This window comes from Telmatherina bonti (genome assembly GCF_933228915.1).
Source record: "Telmatherina bonti genome assembly, chromosome: 10".
Taxonomy (NCBI): Eukaryota; Metazoa; Chordata; class Actinopteri; order Atheriniformes; family Telmatherinidae; genus Telmatherina; species Telmatherina bonti.
This window is the reverse complement of record NC_136628.1, coordinates 28,643,798-28,662,762: the sequence shown is the minus strand read 5'-3', so window position 1 is coordinate 28,662,762 and position 18,965 is coordinate 28,643,798. Positions and strand designations below refer to the sequence as shown.

Genomic DNA, 18,965 nt, shown 5'->3' with positions numbered 1-18,965 from the left:
TTTGAGGGCAATAATCCAGCTGGCTTTTGAAGTGTCCCTGCTCCAACAGACCTGATTCAAAATAATGAGCCATTGTGTGGAAATTTCATCCATTGTTTGGTTCGAGTCAGGTCTGCTGAAGCAGGGAAACACTGAAAACCTGCAGGTATCTGGCCATTGAGGTCTAACATTTGACCCCCCTGCTGTACAGCTTTGAACTTTTAGTTGAACTGAAGACTTCACAGTGGGTAATGAAAATAAGTGACAGCGTTAGAGCATCATATTGTGTCTTTTAGTTTAAAAAGAAGGTAGATTATCGGTCAGAAAAGATGTCTTCAGATGCGAGTTTATGTCTACACACTTCCTCTGAGTTCCTGCTCACAATGATACAGGAGAAAATGAGCTGATGGAAATTCAGACAAAACAAATGTTTTATCCTTCAACTGGCTGCTCTGTTGTTTGGTAGAACAAAATGTTCAATGGCCATAAAAAATCTGGCTAAAAACACATGTAAATCAACCTGCCTGAATCATATCTACCACTTTATCGGATATAATACAGAGTGGTAGAGATGACCACCACTTTTATCCAGATATATTGAGGAAGGAATACAAGAATGTTCCTGAAACTTGAGAGCATTTCACCAGTAATCAGAGATGTTAATAAAAAGTGTATTAAACAAAAGGATTTAATATTCTCTGGCGTATTGCATTCTGTGCTTGTATTAATTTTGTATGTAAAATAAGAAAACATTCAACTGGAGAAAGTTTTTTAAAGTACCAAACAGGAAACGGCTGAACATGTTCATCGGCACTGTAGCAAATACAAAGCGGAACAAATAAGTTAACCAAGCAATCCTGACTTTATATTAGCAGGTCTTCTAAAATGCAGACAATCTACAGGGTTATTATAAAACACTGCGGCCTAGAATAGAAGCAAGATTCCACCAGGTTTATTTTCTCCATTCCACCTAATATTCTGCTCCACACTCGAATCCAGGTGGTGGCAGAAATGCTCAGTTTAGCTGGTAAGGTGGTATTTCATTGACACAGCATGCAATTGTGATTCTAAAGCTCAATTTATTTTTTTACAATAGGGGCCACTACAATCTGATAGTCCTCATTTTTATCGATTTGTTTACATAATTTGCTGAGAAAAAGTGTCATGTAAGTGGTCAATAGTATGATTTAAGGCTCATGTATAAACCAGTACATATGCATTTTATAGCTTAAAAAAATCCACACTAATAACCCGCCATACTTTTGATCATGTTCCCACAATTTGATCTTCGTTTGCCTTTAACTCACTGGCTGCCAAAGACATATGCTATAACAATGGCTGTCCCTTTATTTTTGAATAATAAAGTTTGAGTTGAAGCAATTTCAGTAATAAACTTATGAATGAACATAAGCACTGCAAAAAGGGAGCTAGATTGACATGTTGGAAAACATTATCAATTGCATTTTCAGTGTGAAGAGGCATGCAGGCCATCAATTACTGGGAGAAATTTTCACTGAAGGCTTCAATGTGTTGCAGGTTTTTTAAGACAACAACGTCCTCCTCTGCTCTGAATCATCTGCATCTGCTGCTTCTCTCTCATGCCTCTGACTACCCATCTGAACAGGGAATGAAAACAATAAGTGTTCAGCTGTCAGAGACAGGAGGTCAGGATAACACCTGGCCCAAATGGCAATTCCTCCTTCTCTCTCAGTCTGTGCTGACAAGGTTAGTCACCACCTCTCTGTAAATCATCATAAATCTGAGCTGTGATTCCCAAGAAATCCTCAAATATATAAATAAACTAAAAGCCAAATGTTTTTGATCTCTACATCTCTTTAAATCCAACTGTTTTTTGGAGGACATCACATGTCCACCACTGGAACCCTTGCTGTTTGCTTTCTGGGGAGGTTTTTCAGTGGGTGATGCGGTCAGCTCTAGATTTGCCTCAGCAGAGACACATGAAACCCGGAATCTTCCCAGAAGTATTTCACCTTAAACACAGCTCAGATAGTTCAGTCTGTTCCAGAAGTTAATGATCGGTTCTAGGCTGAGGTAATCTTTTCTGATCTCCAATCACCCATCGCTGTTTGGTTTACCTTAGGTAAGAAAATCAATCTGTTATTCAATGAGAACTCATACAGATTCAGAAACAGGAAATGATTCCTACTTATACTTGTAGTTTTTCAAGGGGTAAGTTTAATATCAAAGCAAACAACCCTTTGTCTGCCAGTAGGCCACCACTCTGATGAACAGTTGATCAGTCATAGTATCAAGAAAACTATTATGTAACATCCAGTTATTTCCATTAAAGACGGCATTTCCACTACTACTGCTGTGTAACAGTTTAAATGCACTAATTTACTTTTAACATGACGTTACATCATCACTATCAGCGTACGGAGTACTACAAGCATATGGACACGTATTTAAGTAAGAAATACTATTATCACCATTGCAACTTATTGGAAAAATGTTTGTGACAAGGTTCTTTGTTGGATTTGTGTACCTAATAGCCCTGTATACGCAGCTGTTATTTGTTTTGCTTTGTCGTCCTCGTCAATATTTGTTGTTTCTGTTCATTTAGTGGGTATTATCAGGGGAAAAAAAAGTATTTATGATTCTGACTTTCATCCTAATATGTTGGTATCAGCAAAATGTAAAATCTATGTCTGAAAATGCATGACTGAGCTAGTTTGGTGTGAGCAAGCACTTTGAAATATCATTAATGGGGAAAAAAGGCCTGGTATGTGAAAGTTGTACTCCTCACTCAAATTAAATTTTTACTTCACAATGGGAAACTTTTCAATAGGATATAATGAAGGATTTTAACTTGTACATTTAGATATGTGGGCATGGTATCAATCTAAATTAATATAATAATTTTGCAAAGGTCTTTATTTCCTGATGTATTTACAGGACAAATATGAGAAATGATATGGTATGACTGCTGTTACTCGTTACCTTCTTTATTACTTTCTTCTTGACAACATTCTTTCTGCAGAAACAATTTCTGATAAGTCATGCTGACTTTTAAGTGAATATATTTATGTTTTTGTTTATTAACGCATGCACTTTGAAATAACCTTAAAACGGGGAAAAGACAGTGTGAGCACCCTCGTGCTGCAATCTATTCACTGGCTGCCTGTCTCATTTAGAATAGTTTTTGAAGTTTTACTTTTGGCTTTTAAATGTTTAAATGGTCTGGCACCTCTGTACCTATCTGAACTACTGCAACGTCATTATCCCATTAGAGCTCTTAGATCAGAAAACCAGATGTTCCTTGTCTCCCTCTTTCAGTGAGGTCTGCTGGGACTTTAAGTGGTTTTAAATCTCTTTTGAAAACTCATCTTTTTATGTTGGCTTTTAACTCCGGAGAGCAGGACCACTAGGTCTTTTCTGTCTCATTTAGTTTTTTTAAAACTATTTTGTTGTCTTTATTTTAGTGCTTTTAACGTTGATTTATTTTATTTTACCTGTACAGCACTTTGGTTACTTTGAGGTATGTGAAAGTCTCTTGTCTTTTAAGTTCAGATCCTATGTCCTTAAACACGCTCCACCTTCGTCTTTACACTTTATTTAAAATAACCCCTGAACAAAATTCTTTTTTTTGTTTTTTAAATTTCTGCTGTTTAAGAATTTAAAAATGATATAATAAGGTTTTAAGTACAAACAATGGCTTTTTATTGTTTTCCTCAAATGAGTTCTTTTGTAAATTGTTGCAATGTCACCCTCTGTGAATTGTAAGTCACATTGTGAGTTTAAATAAAGCATTAAAAAAAAGAAAGTGCTCTACAAATAAAGTTTTGATTGATTGATTAATTGATATTAAATTGTTACCAATGCACGACTTTAATGCGCCGTGGACAAACACGCCCTCTTCTGACCAAAGACGGTATTGCACCGTTTCCCACAATGCTGCTGCCGCACCAGCCCGGAAGTAAGTCATTTATTGACAATATGGCGGCCGAACGGGGTTTGGATTTGGAGAAATCTTTGGTTTGACAGCACTGGCCGGGAAATGCGTAAAGAACTAATTTCCACTCCAGGAATAAACAGAACAGATGCATTTGAATGAAGGCTTCCGCGAATCCACGGGACGGTCATAGCGAGCAGAGGAAACGTCCAGAGAGCAGTCATGTCGTTTTTTAAGAGGAAAGGTGAGGAAGAGGCTCCTACTTCAGGCAGCAACGTAGCTAGCAGCCAAGGATCTCATTCAGAAGGGAGAAATCCTCCATTAGATTATATAAAAATGTCCAAGACTGATGTAAATCGGATAGATACATCTCAGCGGTGGTTTAGTTTCTCTTCCTCCGCTGCTGGTTGCAGGAACACAGTTAGCCTAGCGGTGGCCTCTCCATCCTGCCTTACCTAACCCGGTGTATCTAACCCGGTGTTAGTCTGTCAGGGTGGACCTAATTCTGCCACAGTGAGCTTTCAGATTTGTTGCTCTAATTATCCCAGCTGAGTTAATCGTTGTGTTTATGTATGTGTTTCAGCATGAAAAGAGCACTTGACACACCTGTGAGCTTTAGCAAGCCAGCTGTCTAGACATTTTCTTACATCCTCATCGAGGAAGAATCTGAATTGGCATCATTTTGAGCATATAAGAGTAGACTCTTTTAGCCATGGTAATCATACAGAAATGATTGAATCTGGTATTTAAAGTTCCACATTTTAACAGGGCCGGATTAAAAGTGCACGGGGCCCTGGGCTCAGAGTGTTCAAGGGGCCCCCTTCCCCACCGCAACATTGGGAAAATTGTGAATGATACAGTGTGAAACAACATTTCTAATGTCTCTCAGCCAATTGTACCAATAGTAACACAATGGACACTGTGGTGAAACCATCTAGCTTTTATGTACATTTTTGTTTAATGTCCAAACTGCTGGTGTTTTCCCTACGTGGACCCCTGGGCCTGTGCCCATACGGCCCACTGGATAATCCGACCTTGTATTTTAAGATACGTTCAGTTTTAATAGGGAATTTTGATGTTTGTAGTTGCAGGTATATGTTTTGCTTTGTTATGTCCCAATCATATATAAATTATAAATGAAACTGTTTCCTACAAAAACCCACAGCTCCCACACTTACTGTTTTATAAAATCTTTAATACAATTAAAGATGACATAATCGTTTTTGATTTATAACAGACTTGCTTTATTGTTAGTTTTAGCTGGAGCTAATTGGCACAATAAACATTTCTTACTAAACCAGAATAGATCATGAGATGCCTTTTTGATGGACAAGAGTTCCTACTATAAGTGTGTCAGATGCTTTTATAGAAATAATCAGAAGTAATGGGACAGAGAGGAGGAGCAGTGATTGTGAAAGAGACTTCATATGTTTCCTCAGGAAATCAGCACAATAACTTCTCCACTGTTCATCCTAAAGAGTGAGATTGGTGGTTTTTCCCTCTTCGGTTGTAGCAGTAAAAACAGCTGACATGGCAGATTTCTAAAATGAGGAAATGTCAAAGATACCTACTGGTACTCGATATACTCTGAACCAGTTTTTTTTTTTTTTTTTTCAATGAGTCAAATGACAAAGCTGTCACTTTCTTAAATGTGGTAAAAAGAGTTTCTCTAAATGAATCCGAAATGCTCTCAGCCTACATGGTCACATGACCAGTTATTTTTTTCTGAGAGCAAAGCCGTCTGGTGTTATTTGCACAAAGTTTTGTTCGGTTTATGAAAGTTGTTGGAGTTGTCTTTTTTTCTTCACCTGTGCCGGTCTGCCGTTACCCACCAGCTGACAAATGCATCACAAACAGCTCTCTCTCACATGCCTCAGCATCTTCGCTGAACCTCTCAGTCTATTTTCTATCATCAGTGCTATTTTGTATCACTGTTATAACTAGATGCCAACATGTCTGCAAGTGTCCCCTCGATCATCTGCAGGGGACACACTTTTATATGACAGGCAGACAAAGGGTTTATCAGTGATTTCAGATGCAGTTATGCAACCTGGCTTATATTATAACTACCTAGTTATAGTTGACACTCTTTTTTTCTTTTTTTTTTTTGTTTTTAAAAGATAATTGCCTCATGTGTGGGCTGCATGTGGATCTGGCTACAAGCAGCTGCTATCAGCCTAAAAAACAAAAATGGATGTGACTGTTCAAGGTCAGAAATGAAAGAAAGATTCAGAGTTGATGTCTGTTATGAAAGCTGTGTTAAGACTACTTTCTGTGCAGCAAAGAAAGCAGGGTTGCCTTTTGTATTTCAGCTGCTAATTTCTCAACATTTACCAGGAGAAGATTGGCAGTAAATCATTTGTTTTTGTTCCATGTATCCTATTAAATTTCTGGTTATGTCATTGTGCAACTAGATAATGTTTTCCCATCTTGTCAGTGCAGTCACACCAACCATTTTCCTCACAACCCTGATGACTCTCATTTATTCAGTCATCTGTGCTCACCATGCATTGTGACCGAAAATGTTTTGTGCTCCTTCAGTGACACTCCCACTCTCATCTTTCTCCCCGCAGCCAAAAGCAAGGAACCTGAGAGAGTGACCGATGCTAAAGTCAATAGAGGTGAGTGCACCTTTACCTTTATTCGGTTATGAACACATCGCATTATGGAGTTAGGAAATGATACACACCTGTAAACACATTTATGTCAGAACTTTGTGGCCATATTGAGCCATGCTGTACCTCTGTCAGCACACAGTTGAAAAAACACTGAAGACTCTGTCTTCTCAAACATCTTTCATAGCTTGAGGCTTTTGGCTGCTGTGAGATCATTCAGAAACACAACATAAAGACCTTTTCATGGCAGTCACACTGATGTCACACATTCAGACCACGCAGTTCTTTGACACCATTGTATGACTGAAATTTTCTTTTATTTTTGTTTTCTGCCCCTTCATCCTCCACGCACAGCTCCAGTCAGCCCTCACTCTCCATCGCTTGGACTGAGGAACCACAATGCCATCCAGGAAGCTGCTGGGCCCAGTCATGTGGCCATCAACGCCATCTCCGCCAACATGGACTCTTTCGCTCGCGGCCGCACCGCCATCCTCAAGAAGCAGCCAAGCCACATGGAAGCTGCGCACTTTGGAGACCTCGGTACGGAGCACGTATTATTATTGAAAATATATATAAGTTAGCATTACCAAATGGATTTTGTGAAGAATAAAAGGCTTAACAAGGGTGTTTTGTTGCTTGGAAAAAGAGGAGGATGTCGCCATGTCTGGTGTCTCAGATGCACTCAGCAGTTGTTTTTGTTTATTGCTAGTTGAGGTTCACTCTATTATATTCACTTGACATTCAGTTATTTTCATAATTGGTTATTAAAGGAAGTTATAAGAGTAAAATTGGACTATTTTAGAGAAGGCCAATGTCCTGTTTTTTTCCTTCTCTTTAATCTGGTCTGGTCTCATACTGCAGAATATTACAAGGAAAAGCAAAAAAAAAAAAAGTCATTATTGAGATGTTAAATTCTGTGAAATTCAGATTTCACTTGAAAGGTGACTGAAACATCTCATTGATGAACCAAGAAGAATATTCAACACTTAGGATGAGGCAAATTCATTCATTTAAAGGAAAATAGTTACAGGATTTAATCTTTTCACTTGTTAACATTGTCTGCAAAATAATACCAGAGGAAGTAGCCTAGATTAAAAAAAGGGGGATTGTCAGGGTGAATATTAGCCTCCTATTTATTCTTGCGGGTGTAAGAAGGTTTGTGGTGCTGTAGTTAACTCTAGCATGACTAAAGCAGCTTAAACCTCCTACTAGCTGGTACACATGCCTCCACTCTTCTAATCCCTTGGAGGAACTTCTGCATCCGTTCAATTAGCACCCAAACATTGTAAAACCTGTCATGGTAGACATGGCCCTGCAGTTGATGCCCTCATGCAGCCACATGCCAAAAAACCTGTTGCTACTTGTTTTTTTTTTTCTTCTTTCCTAACGTCAGATTGACTCCATAATAATGTTGCTCAACGCTGCTGTGTGGAGACGTAACAATGAACATGCCCTACAAGTTGAAAGACAGCAGGCGGGAGCTGTAGTGATTTGCCCAGAGAGGGAGTTACTGTGAGTCAGACGAAGGTGGAGGAACCTGTGCTTCAGCCCAGGCAACAAAATCTTAAACTACCAGTGATGTTTGGGTTGGGGCTTTCAAAGAGCGAAGGAGGATACATTAAGGTTAACTTCTGCCTTAGTCTGCAGGTTGACATCAGAGTTTGCTGCCAGCGGGGAGGGCAGGGGGGCTTTAATGGTGAACGCTACTGTGTGATTTCCCCGGTCTCTTTTGATAGCAGTTTAAATGCACATATTAAAGGACATTGTAGCAGACATTTTCTTTGGAGGAGATATGCAAATGAAGGTGGAGGCTTTGATGATTAGTCAGACGCTTTCTCTCCACTAGTTGTTGTGATCTGTAACAGTTTTCAGCATCAAGGTGGAGCTGACTGTTTGTGATCTCAAAGTAACCCGTTAAAGGTTGAGTATGTAAGATTTTCAATATTAAAAAAAAAAAAAAAAAAGAACTAAAAAAATAACTACAATCATAATTAGATATTTTTTTTTAAACATGTAGGTTCCAGTCTGTCTATATTTGATGTGTTATTAAATTACAAGTTTAATTAATGACAAAGACCCTTCTTAAATGTTTGCCTACCAGTAAAAAAAAAAAAAGTGCTTTTTGCCATTTGTCATTAATTAAACTTGTAACTTAATAACGCATCAAATATGGACAGACTGGAACCTATATGTTTTTAAAAAAAACTATCTAATTATGATTAAATTTATTAGTTAATTTTTTTTTTAAATATTGAAAATCTTAATACTCCACCTTTAAGCCTAATTACAGCAGATGTGCTCCGACTTGTAATTCAGTGTAGTGTCAGTCAGGTTTGTGGTCAATGGACACCTCGCCTCCTTTCTAGAGCAGTGTGTGTGTGTGTGTGTGTGTGTTTATGATCCGCCCCCTAAAAAATGGTAGCTCTTATCCAAACAGACTTTTTTTTTTTAAAGACGTCTCAAAGTCAATTTAAGAGGGATCCATACTAGAACCAGCTAGTCAGATTTTGGTGCGTGATTTGATTGGACCAGCTGATGGGTGCTGCTGATGCTCCAGTCATCGACCACTTGGTACATGCACGAATCAAGCCAAGCCAAGCCAACTTCATCTATAAAGCACTTTCTGACAGCCACTGCTGTACAAAGTGCTAAACATAATTAACATATTAACACATAAAAAAATAAAACAGAAAACAATAAAACAGTGAAATTTAAAACCATAAAATATAAAACAATGAACAATAAAAGCAATAAAAGCAAACTCCTTCTGGGTAAAATGCCAGTGAAAATAGGTGGGGCTTAAGAAGGGCTTTAAAAAAGGTGCACATTGATGCTACTGTTGGGAGAGGTTTGTCTGGGTGAAATCATCTGTGAAACTGCATGGTCTAAAGCCACTTCTCTGGCAACAGAGAGCTGGAAATTTACAAGACTGCGAAACAAATATCCAGGACTTTACATTCAGCTCACAGCAGCCTTGAGCCTGGACTAAATGTTCAGCTGAAATGAGCGGTCTGAACAGAAAATGCATGTCAGTATACTGCAGTTCATCCTCTTGCTGCTTTAAACATTGAAAGCTGTAGATAATAATGTGGTTATTAATCTGCTGTTGCAGTAAAGCTGAGTGTTTAAGTGTCTGATGTCAACCTAAACACAGTATAAATGTTATTGCCATGTGAATAGTAGTTGTGTGATAATGTGTGTGATTATTGACTGTTAGATTCACTGCTCAGTTAAGTAAACTTTCACGTTCCAGGTCATTCCAGTGTGAACTATCAGCCGCAGGAGACCCGCTCTCGACTGTCCAAGACAGTGGATCAGGTCCTTCGAGACAACATGGCAATGCCGCACTATATGCATTTCATGGAGCAACAAGGCGCTGAACACTTGGTTCGGTTCTGGCTGGAGGCCGAGAGTTTCCGCTCCACCAGCTGGTCGCGCATCAGAGCACACAGCCTCAACTCCGTCAAACACAGCTCCTTGGCCGAGCCGGTCCCCGTCTCTCCAGATGGCTCCGAGCTCCGAGAGCTTGCCCCAGACTCGCCCAGCGTCCTATCTCGGATCAGTAGCAGCGACGGTCCCACAGTGCCGTCGGATCGACGGGGCTCCTCCAGCACAGACGAAAGCCTCAGACCCGGCACGCCCCGAGCAGATACACCCAGCAGGCAGACACCTTCCAGGACGGGAACTCCCTGCAAGGGGCAGTCGAACAGCGGTCTGCGAGACCTCTCTGATAAACTCATGAAAAGTGAGTCAGCATCAGCCTTTTTGTTTTTTTTCCTTTATATATGTGTAGGCTGCCTGATGGGATGGTTTTTAACCAAGAAAGGCTCCAGGTTCTCAGCTGGAGCCTTCTGTCCACGCCCCAACTTTGGTTTGGTTAGTGGGTCTTAAATGCACCTTCAGTGAAAAGAATCATTTTTCTTAAACGGCCAGTCTCCCTTTTAAAAGCACTGAATGCAGCCTTCTACTCAGGATAACTGAGATCTCCAATTGACCTCCATCGTGATAGACATTTGAAACTTTTTAAACCTTTGTGAAGATACGTTAACTAGACTTCTGTCCATCGGTGTCTGAGCTTTTTCAAACTGCACAAAGAACTTGATAGAAAATGTTGTGATTGTTGATTTTAGAGAAAATTTTGTGTTTTAGATGTGGTGAGAAAAGTGGACGTTAATGTAACATTTACGTCATGTCGCATTAAATTTTCGACAGCTGACTTTTGTGTCCACTCCATATGATACACCATATAAAGATCTTGTTAGCATCACGGCTGACTTTTTAAACCCTTATTGACTTTTCAGGATCATGTTTTCAAGTTTTTTTTGTGTTTATGTCAAGTCCTTATTCACTTAGTACAGGGGTCTCCAACTCCGGTCCCCGTGAGCTACCATCCTATAGTTTTTATTGCTTCCCTGCTGCAACACACTTGATTCAAATGGAAAGGTTCTCCAACAGCTTGTTATCTTCTGCACCTGCCTGTTAATGATCCATTGATTTGGATCATATGTGTTGCAGCGGGAAACACTTAAACCTGCAGGATGATAGCTTAGAATATTTATCTAGCTAACCAGGCGACGCAGGTGGAGGTAGGAGAGCGTCCTCGCTGTCTAAATAAACTAGACACACCACAAACTGAAGTCTGGAGGGATTTGAAGAACACAAATATCAAACATTCAGTGTAGAGATGAAAAATTGCAATGCATAAGAAGTAAAAACTCACAACTTCAGCATATTTCTTATGTTTTTTCATGCATGATAGGTTTGACTGTTGCTGTTTTTTTTTTTTTTTTTTTTTTTTTAAAAAGTCTGTCATGACGCTGAGCTGCTGGTTTTTGTTTCGCAGGTATAGAAAAGGATGCTGTTACCATCTTTACAAAGTACGTTTCTCCAGATGCTGCGAGGCCCATCCCCATCACAGAGCAGATCAGAAATGACATAGTTGGTAAGACTCAGCTTCCATCAGGATGAATAAAACTGTCATCTATTTGTTGTTTTGCTTTTTTACTAAGTGATTTAAAGAAGAGTGGGGGAAAACATGGTAAACACAGGGACATGGCTTCATCACATCCAGCAGCCCTGAAATCCCAGTGAGACTCTGCTTATCTTTCCCATCTTCTCTCTGTGTAGCTAAAATTTGTGGAGAAGACGGGATGGTGGACCCGAACTGCTTTGTCATTGCACAGTCGGTGGTCTTCACCATATTGGAGCAACAGTGAGTTTCTGAGTGTCTCTTTTACTATTCACCCTGTGAGGTTTCCGTTAGGATTTTAGCAGCTCGGCATCCTCGGCAGAGACTGACTTCACCTCCCACTTGCTCTTTGATTTCCAGGCACTTTAGCGAATTCCTGCGGAGCCATCACTTCTGTAAATACCAGATTGAAGTGTTGACTAGTGGCTCTGTGTTCCTGGCTGACATCTTGTTCAGTGAGTCGGCTCTCTTCTACTTCTCAGAGGTGAGGGGCCACCAGTTTCCCCTTTTTTTTTTTTTCCTTTTCACGCCCAATCTGCCACACAAAATCTTCTCAACTCCATATTTTACACTTGTCAGCTGAGATGCTGAAGTTGGGGGCACAGTAGACATGAAACACAGACAAGTATAACAGATTTTTGCTGCTGCGGTCACAGTTAACATTTAGCATTTTTCTGAACATGCATACAGAGCACTGATCCACAAACTGAGAGGAATTCTTGGTGATTTAACATATTTTTAATCAGGAATGTCTCTGTTTCCGTGATTCTTAAATCCACAGTTCATGGAGAAGGAGGAGGCCATGAATGTATTGCAGTTCTGGTTGGCGGCAGACAATTTCCAGAACCAGCTAGCAGCTAAAAAGGGCCAGTATGACGGCCAGGAAGCTCAAAACGACGCGATGATCCTCTATGACAAGTGAGTCCTCTTTTATGTTTTTAGACTTTCATTTTCTAAATTTGAAGACTTTTCTGTTTTCCTCGTCGCCAGCAAGTTGTTTTTCATCGTTCACTTCAGCAGCGTTTCGGTTCATTTAACAGCCTGGTAAATAAATAACCCAGAATATGTTGCGTTTGAGTCGTTTGTTTAGTTTATTTTGCGATTTTGAAGCCAGTTTTTTTGTTTTTTTTCCCCTCATACAGGTGTGAGGAAGAAGCAGTTTATAAGTGGCTTGTTTTGCGGCACGCTGTGGGAGTTTTAACCAGTTTGTGGTTTGGAGAAGCAGCAGGAACTAATGGCATTACTGGGTTCTGTACGCCATTCAAACTTTTTGCACACTGTAGATTTTGCATTGAGCTCTTTGGTTTGGCAACCTCAGTATGCGCTACTAATGCACGTCAAATCTAAAGAATAAAAATAAGTCTTTTGCTTTTTGCATTCTGTTATCTTCCACAGTATGTGTGTGGATACAGAAAAAAATGCTGGTCCAGTGATGTCTGTGATGGTTCTCCATCCTCCAGGTCATAATTTCCAACATAGGTTGAGTCAAGTCAACTGGACCTGCTTTAAAGATGCATAACGTAACTTTCTGACCTTAAAACTCCGCGTTCCAGATAGGGCTGTGACCATATGCTTTTGTCCCGATTTGATTGTGATTTTTTTGGGTGCCGATTCAATTTAAATTGCTTTACTTCATGCTAGACAACACAGGTTGTTTTAAACACATAGCGTAGCTGATTCAGCAAAGAAATGCAGGAAGATTAAGAGAGAGTAAGAGACAGAACAAGTCATTGTAAGATCATCTTTTGCTGTCTGGAGAGAGCTAACGGCTCAGGTAGGATGCAGATAGGGGGAGCATGGTGGGGAAAACTTCTGAAGTGTCTCTTTTAAAACTTTTCACCTTCATCCAGAAGACGGCCGTGACCGACAGCCATGACTCAGCTCAGGTCTAGACTGACTGATTTTCCTAGTTTTACTGGAGGTGAAGTGTGTAAAGGGGTCATCAATCCTCTTGGGAAGGCTGAATTGGAGGTTGGGGAGAGGTTATATCCCAGTCTCATTCTTCTGTTCTTCTGGTCCTCTCTGTTCAAGATTTTAACATTGTGGTCCTCAAAAGTGTGTTTTCTAATATTAAGATGCAGGAAAACCGGCGACACTGGCTTCTCTGGTGGTATATAGAAGTCCTTTCAGTGTTGTTGGATCTAATTGACATTATCTTGTATTTGCTTTTGCTTTATTTTGGGATTCTTTTATTTATTTCCAGCAAAAATAACACAAACAAAACAATAAAATAATTTAAAATAACAACTATGATCCAGTTCAAGAAGGAGCAGATGAAGTGATTATTTGTTTCACTATTCTGAACATCTAACTCTCGACCTGAACGTTGTTACAGTAAATAACTCCGTCATCGCTCAGTTTTCCAGACAACGGGGTAGATTACAGATTTTTATCTAAGGATTACAGAAGGACATGGTTCATTGTGACAGGATTTAGTTGTTCCTTACAGTTTGTATGTCGGTGAGCTTTATGTGCAGCTCGGACTACGATGACGACAGCAGATGCTATTTTCCAGTTTGTTCTGCCTCTCACTTGTCTTTAATGTCAGGTTTTGTTATTATTTGTTATAAAATGTCACTATTTTTTTTTTTTTTTTTTGCAGAAACTTATTTTCTGCATGAGGCAGAGAGAAACTAGCCTAGACTATTTTTATTTAGCTTCATCTGACTCATCATTTTCCATATTGATATAAATCTGAGCATCTCAATCTGAGCTTCGTGCCTCCTTTCTTCGTTTTCTCTCCAGGTATTTTTCACTCCAGGCCACCAACCCTCTGGGCTTTGGCGACTCTGTGCGGATGGAGATCGAGTCAAATATCTGCAGAGAGGGAGGGCCTCTCCCCGACTGTTTCACCACTCCACTCAGACAGGCCTGGACGACCATGGAGAAGGTTAGATCCTCTGATAGCGGCACACCAAGGATTCTGCTAAATTGAATAAATAGGAGTTTACTCCTGTATTGTACCATATAAGGATACAATAGGTTTGAGATAATGTGTAAAAATATTAGGCCTTTGTTTGAGCTGTATAACCATTAAAATATTAATTAAGTATGTCTGCTCTATGTTTAATCTGCTTAAAGAGTTTTCTGGAGTTTAGTAGGATCCTCTATAGAGGGTTTGTGTTTTTTGTCAGTGATTAATTGTGCAATTACACCTCTAAGAAATGCTCCTGCTCTAATGAGATGAAAGCTGAAAACTCTTATTAACACACAAAGGTCAAACAAACCCTGGTAACTTGCATTTAGAAATGTGTTACAGAGCTCATAACTTCCCAACGACGTTCATCTGGTTTTGCATTTGTTCAGGTCTACATGCCCGGATTCCTGTCTAGCAACCTTTACTACAAATACCTGAGCGACCTCATCAACTCGGTGCGAGCGGATGAGTTTGTGAATGTCAGCAGCCAGAGTCAGGGCGGGTCGGCCGACAACGACCGCTCCAGTTCAAATGCCAGCGAGGGCACACAGACGCAGGTGAGCTCTCAACTTTCACCCACGTCTTCATCGCCTGCGGGGATGTTCTTCGTCTGCTGACATTTAGACCCGTCCTGTTTTATTATGTGGATATCAGGAACAGGGTCATGACCGGAGCTCAGTTTTTAGTTTTACACATTTAAAAAAAATTTTTTATTTTTTTTTTACATAAATGACTAGTAATGCTGTTAAACATTCAGTTGGGGGGTGTTTTTGCTTCAACAGGGTGCCAAAAAAGCAGTGATCAAGATTCTGAAGAACTTTGATGAGGCGATCACTGTGGACGCCGCCAGTCTGGACCCAGAGTCATTGTACCAACGGCCCTATGCTGGGTGAGCCACAACATCATCTTATATGTTGATTTTATGCAAACCCACCGGTTAGGTGGGATTTATTTTCACCTGATAGATGCGTTTGGGTTTCCCTTTTGTATAATTACCTCCTCTTATGTTATTTATTTACAAAAATCCTGGATTTAATGCTTCCATTGGTGAAGTTATTTACTTTTTTTAAAGGCAGCTGAAAAGATGTGCAAAAATAATTCAAGACAATGTCGGATTAGTTGACGTTTTCTTACTGACGTTGCAATAATTAGCTCAGTTTTCTGTTGACTGCTTTCATCCTCCTTTGTCTTCTCAGAAGGATGACTTTTGGGAAGGTTAATGAGCTGGGCCAGTTCATCAGGGAGGCTGAGCCAGAGCCTGATGTGAAGAAATCCAAAGGTACGACACGCTCACACTTTTCTGCCTCCCTTCTGCTTTCTTTCTCTGCTTTTTCTAGGAAAGCGACAAACATCTTCTCCGCGGCCGTGAATATAAACCTTGTCTGGCTGTTTCTCTCCAGCTCTGTCTTTTGAAATATTTAAGAATTTTCTCCTTGACAGAAAAAAAAAAAAGTCCTTTTGCTCCTTTTGAGTTCTAACATCATACAATAATAATCTCTTTTAGGCTTTTTTTTTTTTTTAAAAAGTAACAGCAGAGAGAGACTCAAGTTTTTGGTTCCATGTTGTTTAAAACATTAAATTTCAATACTTTTATGTTGACGAACGAACACATTTCATTTCATAGATGATTTTTAGCAGATTTCCATCAAAAGCTTGAGAATTATGCCTTTTGATGCGCTTCCTTTCCTTACGCAGTATTTCTCTCCTTATGTTCAGGTTCCATGTTTTCTCAAGCCATGAAGAAATGGGTGCAAGGCAACTCAGATGAGGTGAGACGGAAACCAGTTAATCTATCTAAACATTGCCCTGTGGCCATTAAAACAAAATGTAAACGGAAGTTATTGTTTGTGCGTCACAGGCTCAGGAAGAGATGGCGTGGCAGATTGCCAAGATGATTGTGAACGATGTCGTCCACCAGTCAAACCATAGCAGCCCTGGCAAATCTACCAAGGTACAAAACATCACTGTGAAGTATCAGTCATGATGCGTGAGATGAGTACAAATCCGTTTTTAAGTGCCTTTGTTCGTCCGTCTCCAGTTATGACCTCACTGAGGAACCAAAGCAGCGTCCCTCCCTGCAGGCACCGGCCAAGCCGGGGACAAACTGCACACAAGACTCACAGTGCAATGACCTGCATCACTCTTGAAGAACACAGCATTTTATCACCTCCCCAACTACTATGTGTATGTGTGTGTAAATGTGTGTGTGTGGCTGTTTGCTTGGGTGAATGATTGCTGGTGCATGAACTGATAGAAAACTTGAAGTACATCTTCCAACTCCGCAACATTATAACGGTACACGTGTAGTCGCCAAAAGTAAAACCAAGTGCTCGCATCAAAATGGAGGAAGTTACTCGTGTGGGAGGAAACCTTCAAGATGTTTCCAGAAGAAAACCGGCACAGATAACAAAAAGCAGCATCAGCAGCAGCATGTCAGGACTATCAGTGCTTCATCTGTCTGATCCTCTGGAGGACGTGACAAAGACTGAATTAAGCTTGATCCCTCATGAGCGTTACATACCTCCCCACACCTTTTATAACCATTCCTTGTTTTTACATGAAATTCTTTCCTTGAGAGTCAGCCGCTTAGACGCTATGGGTTTTGGAGCATTGTACAGTTTTTGCGTACTTGTCCCTTCTCAATCCAGCCGCAGGAGTTTTGTCAGCCATTCAGTGATGTTAGCTGTCCCACTCAGTAGAATACCTGGTAAAAAAAAAAAAAAAAATAAGACGGTGAAACTGATAGAGAGCTGAATCAGTTCTCAGACTGGCGGACATTCTTTGTGAATGTCAAAGCACCTTTACAGAGCGTCGAATAAATACTCCGTAATGAACTTAAAAATGCTCCACTTGTGTTGGAAAACTCCAGACTTTGTGTCCTAGAGACTATACATATATATAAATATATACACAGTATATATAGATTTTCTGGTTTATCCCATACATTGTTTGTCTTTTTTAATGGTGATCTTAGTTTTTTTTTTTTTTTTTTTAAATACATTGCTGAAACAAACCTTAGCAATGATGGACCCTCAAACTGGAAAATGTGCTGAGTGAATTTAAATTTCATTTCCTTTGAGCCTTACCAAGATGTGGAAAGGAACCAGAAAGACGTTTGGTACTATGTACCACCAATGTTTTCTGACTTGTACGTATGTGTACTTGATCTATAATATATTTAAACTGTGTCTGATTTAAATACAAATATAATGAAGTGTTTTGTCTCTGCTTATTCATGTTTTCCTTTAAAAACGTGTATTGGTTGTGTTTATATGGCATTGCACTTTTAGTTTTAAACAGGCTTTTGTTTTTTGAGATGAAATGTTTGTAGTTGTTTTGAATTTGGTGAAAAAAAAGTGCATGAAGTGAGAGTTTGTGCCAGCTGGAGGATGGCGTGCTGTTACCAGTGCTGGCCACTTGGGGGCAGTGTTGCTTGAGTTGCTATCATAGACACCTGCAAAAAAAAAAAAAAAAAGGATCGAAAACGATGTAGGAGCATCTCATACCATAGACATCATATATACGTCTATATGATGTCTATGTCTCATACAGTTGTTTTCCTCGGGAAATCAAATTAAAAAGTGTAATATAAATCGGTGCAATATAAAGCGATATAAATCTTTCAGGTTTTAATTCTACGTTACAGCTCTTTTTCTTGTGATATTATCACTCATAGTAACACTGGGGGATTGATCTGATTTAATTTGATTAATGTATTTAATACCTCGGTTTGATTGATGGTTGAAAACAGTTCATATTATTCAAGCTAAAGTGAATCTAAAATTTATAACGACGACATCTTATGCAAATTACATGTAGCATCCAGTATTTGCAGGATGCGGCTGAAAGCAACACGAGTAGTTTGCAGAATTCTGCAGAAAAACAACAACAACAACAAAAAACCCACCCGTTTTCTGATTGGTTAGATATTTAATCGAATTTACCCAATAATTAACACAAACTTGTACGAGTTCGGGAGATTTCACTGTAATTGAAGAGAAAAAGAACTTCATATTAAAGCCGAAGTTTTGTTTAATTTACTTTGGGCAAAACTGTGGTAGCAGGGTCTTCACAAATACTCAATGGACTTCTGGAACACTAACGAAGTGAAAGGTGGATACAGACAGGCGCCTGTAAAGCCCGAGATAAACACCGAATGTATGTCGCTTTACCTTCAGAATAAAAATATTCAAAACTAACATAATTTAATGCTTAGACCATATAATACAACCAGATACTCCCAAGAGGCCTGAAACGTAATATTTACGGTAAATAAACATACTTTCATTAAAAAAAACAAAACAAAACAAAAACTATAAGGTAACATTAACAAATAGTTTTACATCCCTAGTATAACTTTAAGGATTTTACTTTGACACAAAGAACCGGAAGCTATGTTGTTAACTTCCGCTATCTTGACGCAATCGAGACGCACTTGCTGCGAGGGGCAAGACGCAGAGTGTTGAAGCAAAGTCCGTCTGTCTGAGGAAGAGGAGGAATCCTCTCTGGGGAGCAGAAGAAGTCGCTCCAGGACGTGTTTGTGTTTCTGTTTTTGGGCTCTGAGTTCTTACC

At 39.6% G+C, this 18,965-nt stretch overlaps 1 protein-coding gene across 1 annotated transcript; it reads left to right on the top strand.

Annotated features, from left to right (window-relative positions):
* The first annotated feature begins 3,964 nt into the window (after window positions 1–3,964).
* Window positions 3,965–17,533, top strand: akap10 (A kinase (PRKA) anchor protein 10). The gene is made up of 15 exons (XM_079248270.1): window positions 3,965–4,136; window positions 6,466–6,513; window positions 6,862–7,047; window positions 9,761–10,252; window positions 11,351–11,449; window positions 11,635–11,719; window positions 11,837–11,960; window positions 12,258–12,394; window positions 14,222–14,366; window positions 14,783–14,950; window positions 15,176–15,282; window positions 15,590–15,672; window positions 16,110–16,162; window positions 16,252–16,344; window positions 16,432–17,533. The coding sequence occupies exons 1-15, from the start codon at window positions 4,115–4,117 to the stop codon at window positions 16,435–16,437; spliced, it is 1,848 nt and encodes a 615-aa protein (XP_079104396.1). The 5' UTR covers window positions 3,965–4,114; the 3' UTR covers window positions 16,438–17,533.
* Window positions 17,534–18,965: the final 1,432 nt, after the last annotated feature.

Coding starts and splice junctions, on each gene's coding strand:
- akap10 (XM_079248270.1), top strand. CDS start 4,115: ATGTCGTTTTTTAAGAGGAAAG. Junction 11,961..12,257: donor CTCTCTTCTACTTCTCAGAG/GTGAGGGGCCAC, acceptor TTAAATCCACAG/TTCATGGAGAAGGAGGAGGC. Junction 16,163..16,251: donor TGCAAGGCAACTCAGATGAG/GTGAGACGGAAA, acceptor TGTGCGTCACAG/GCTCAGGAAGAGATGGCGTG.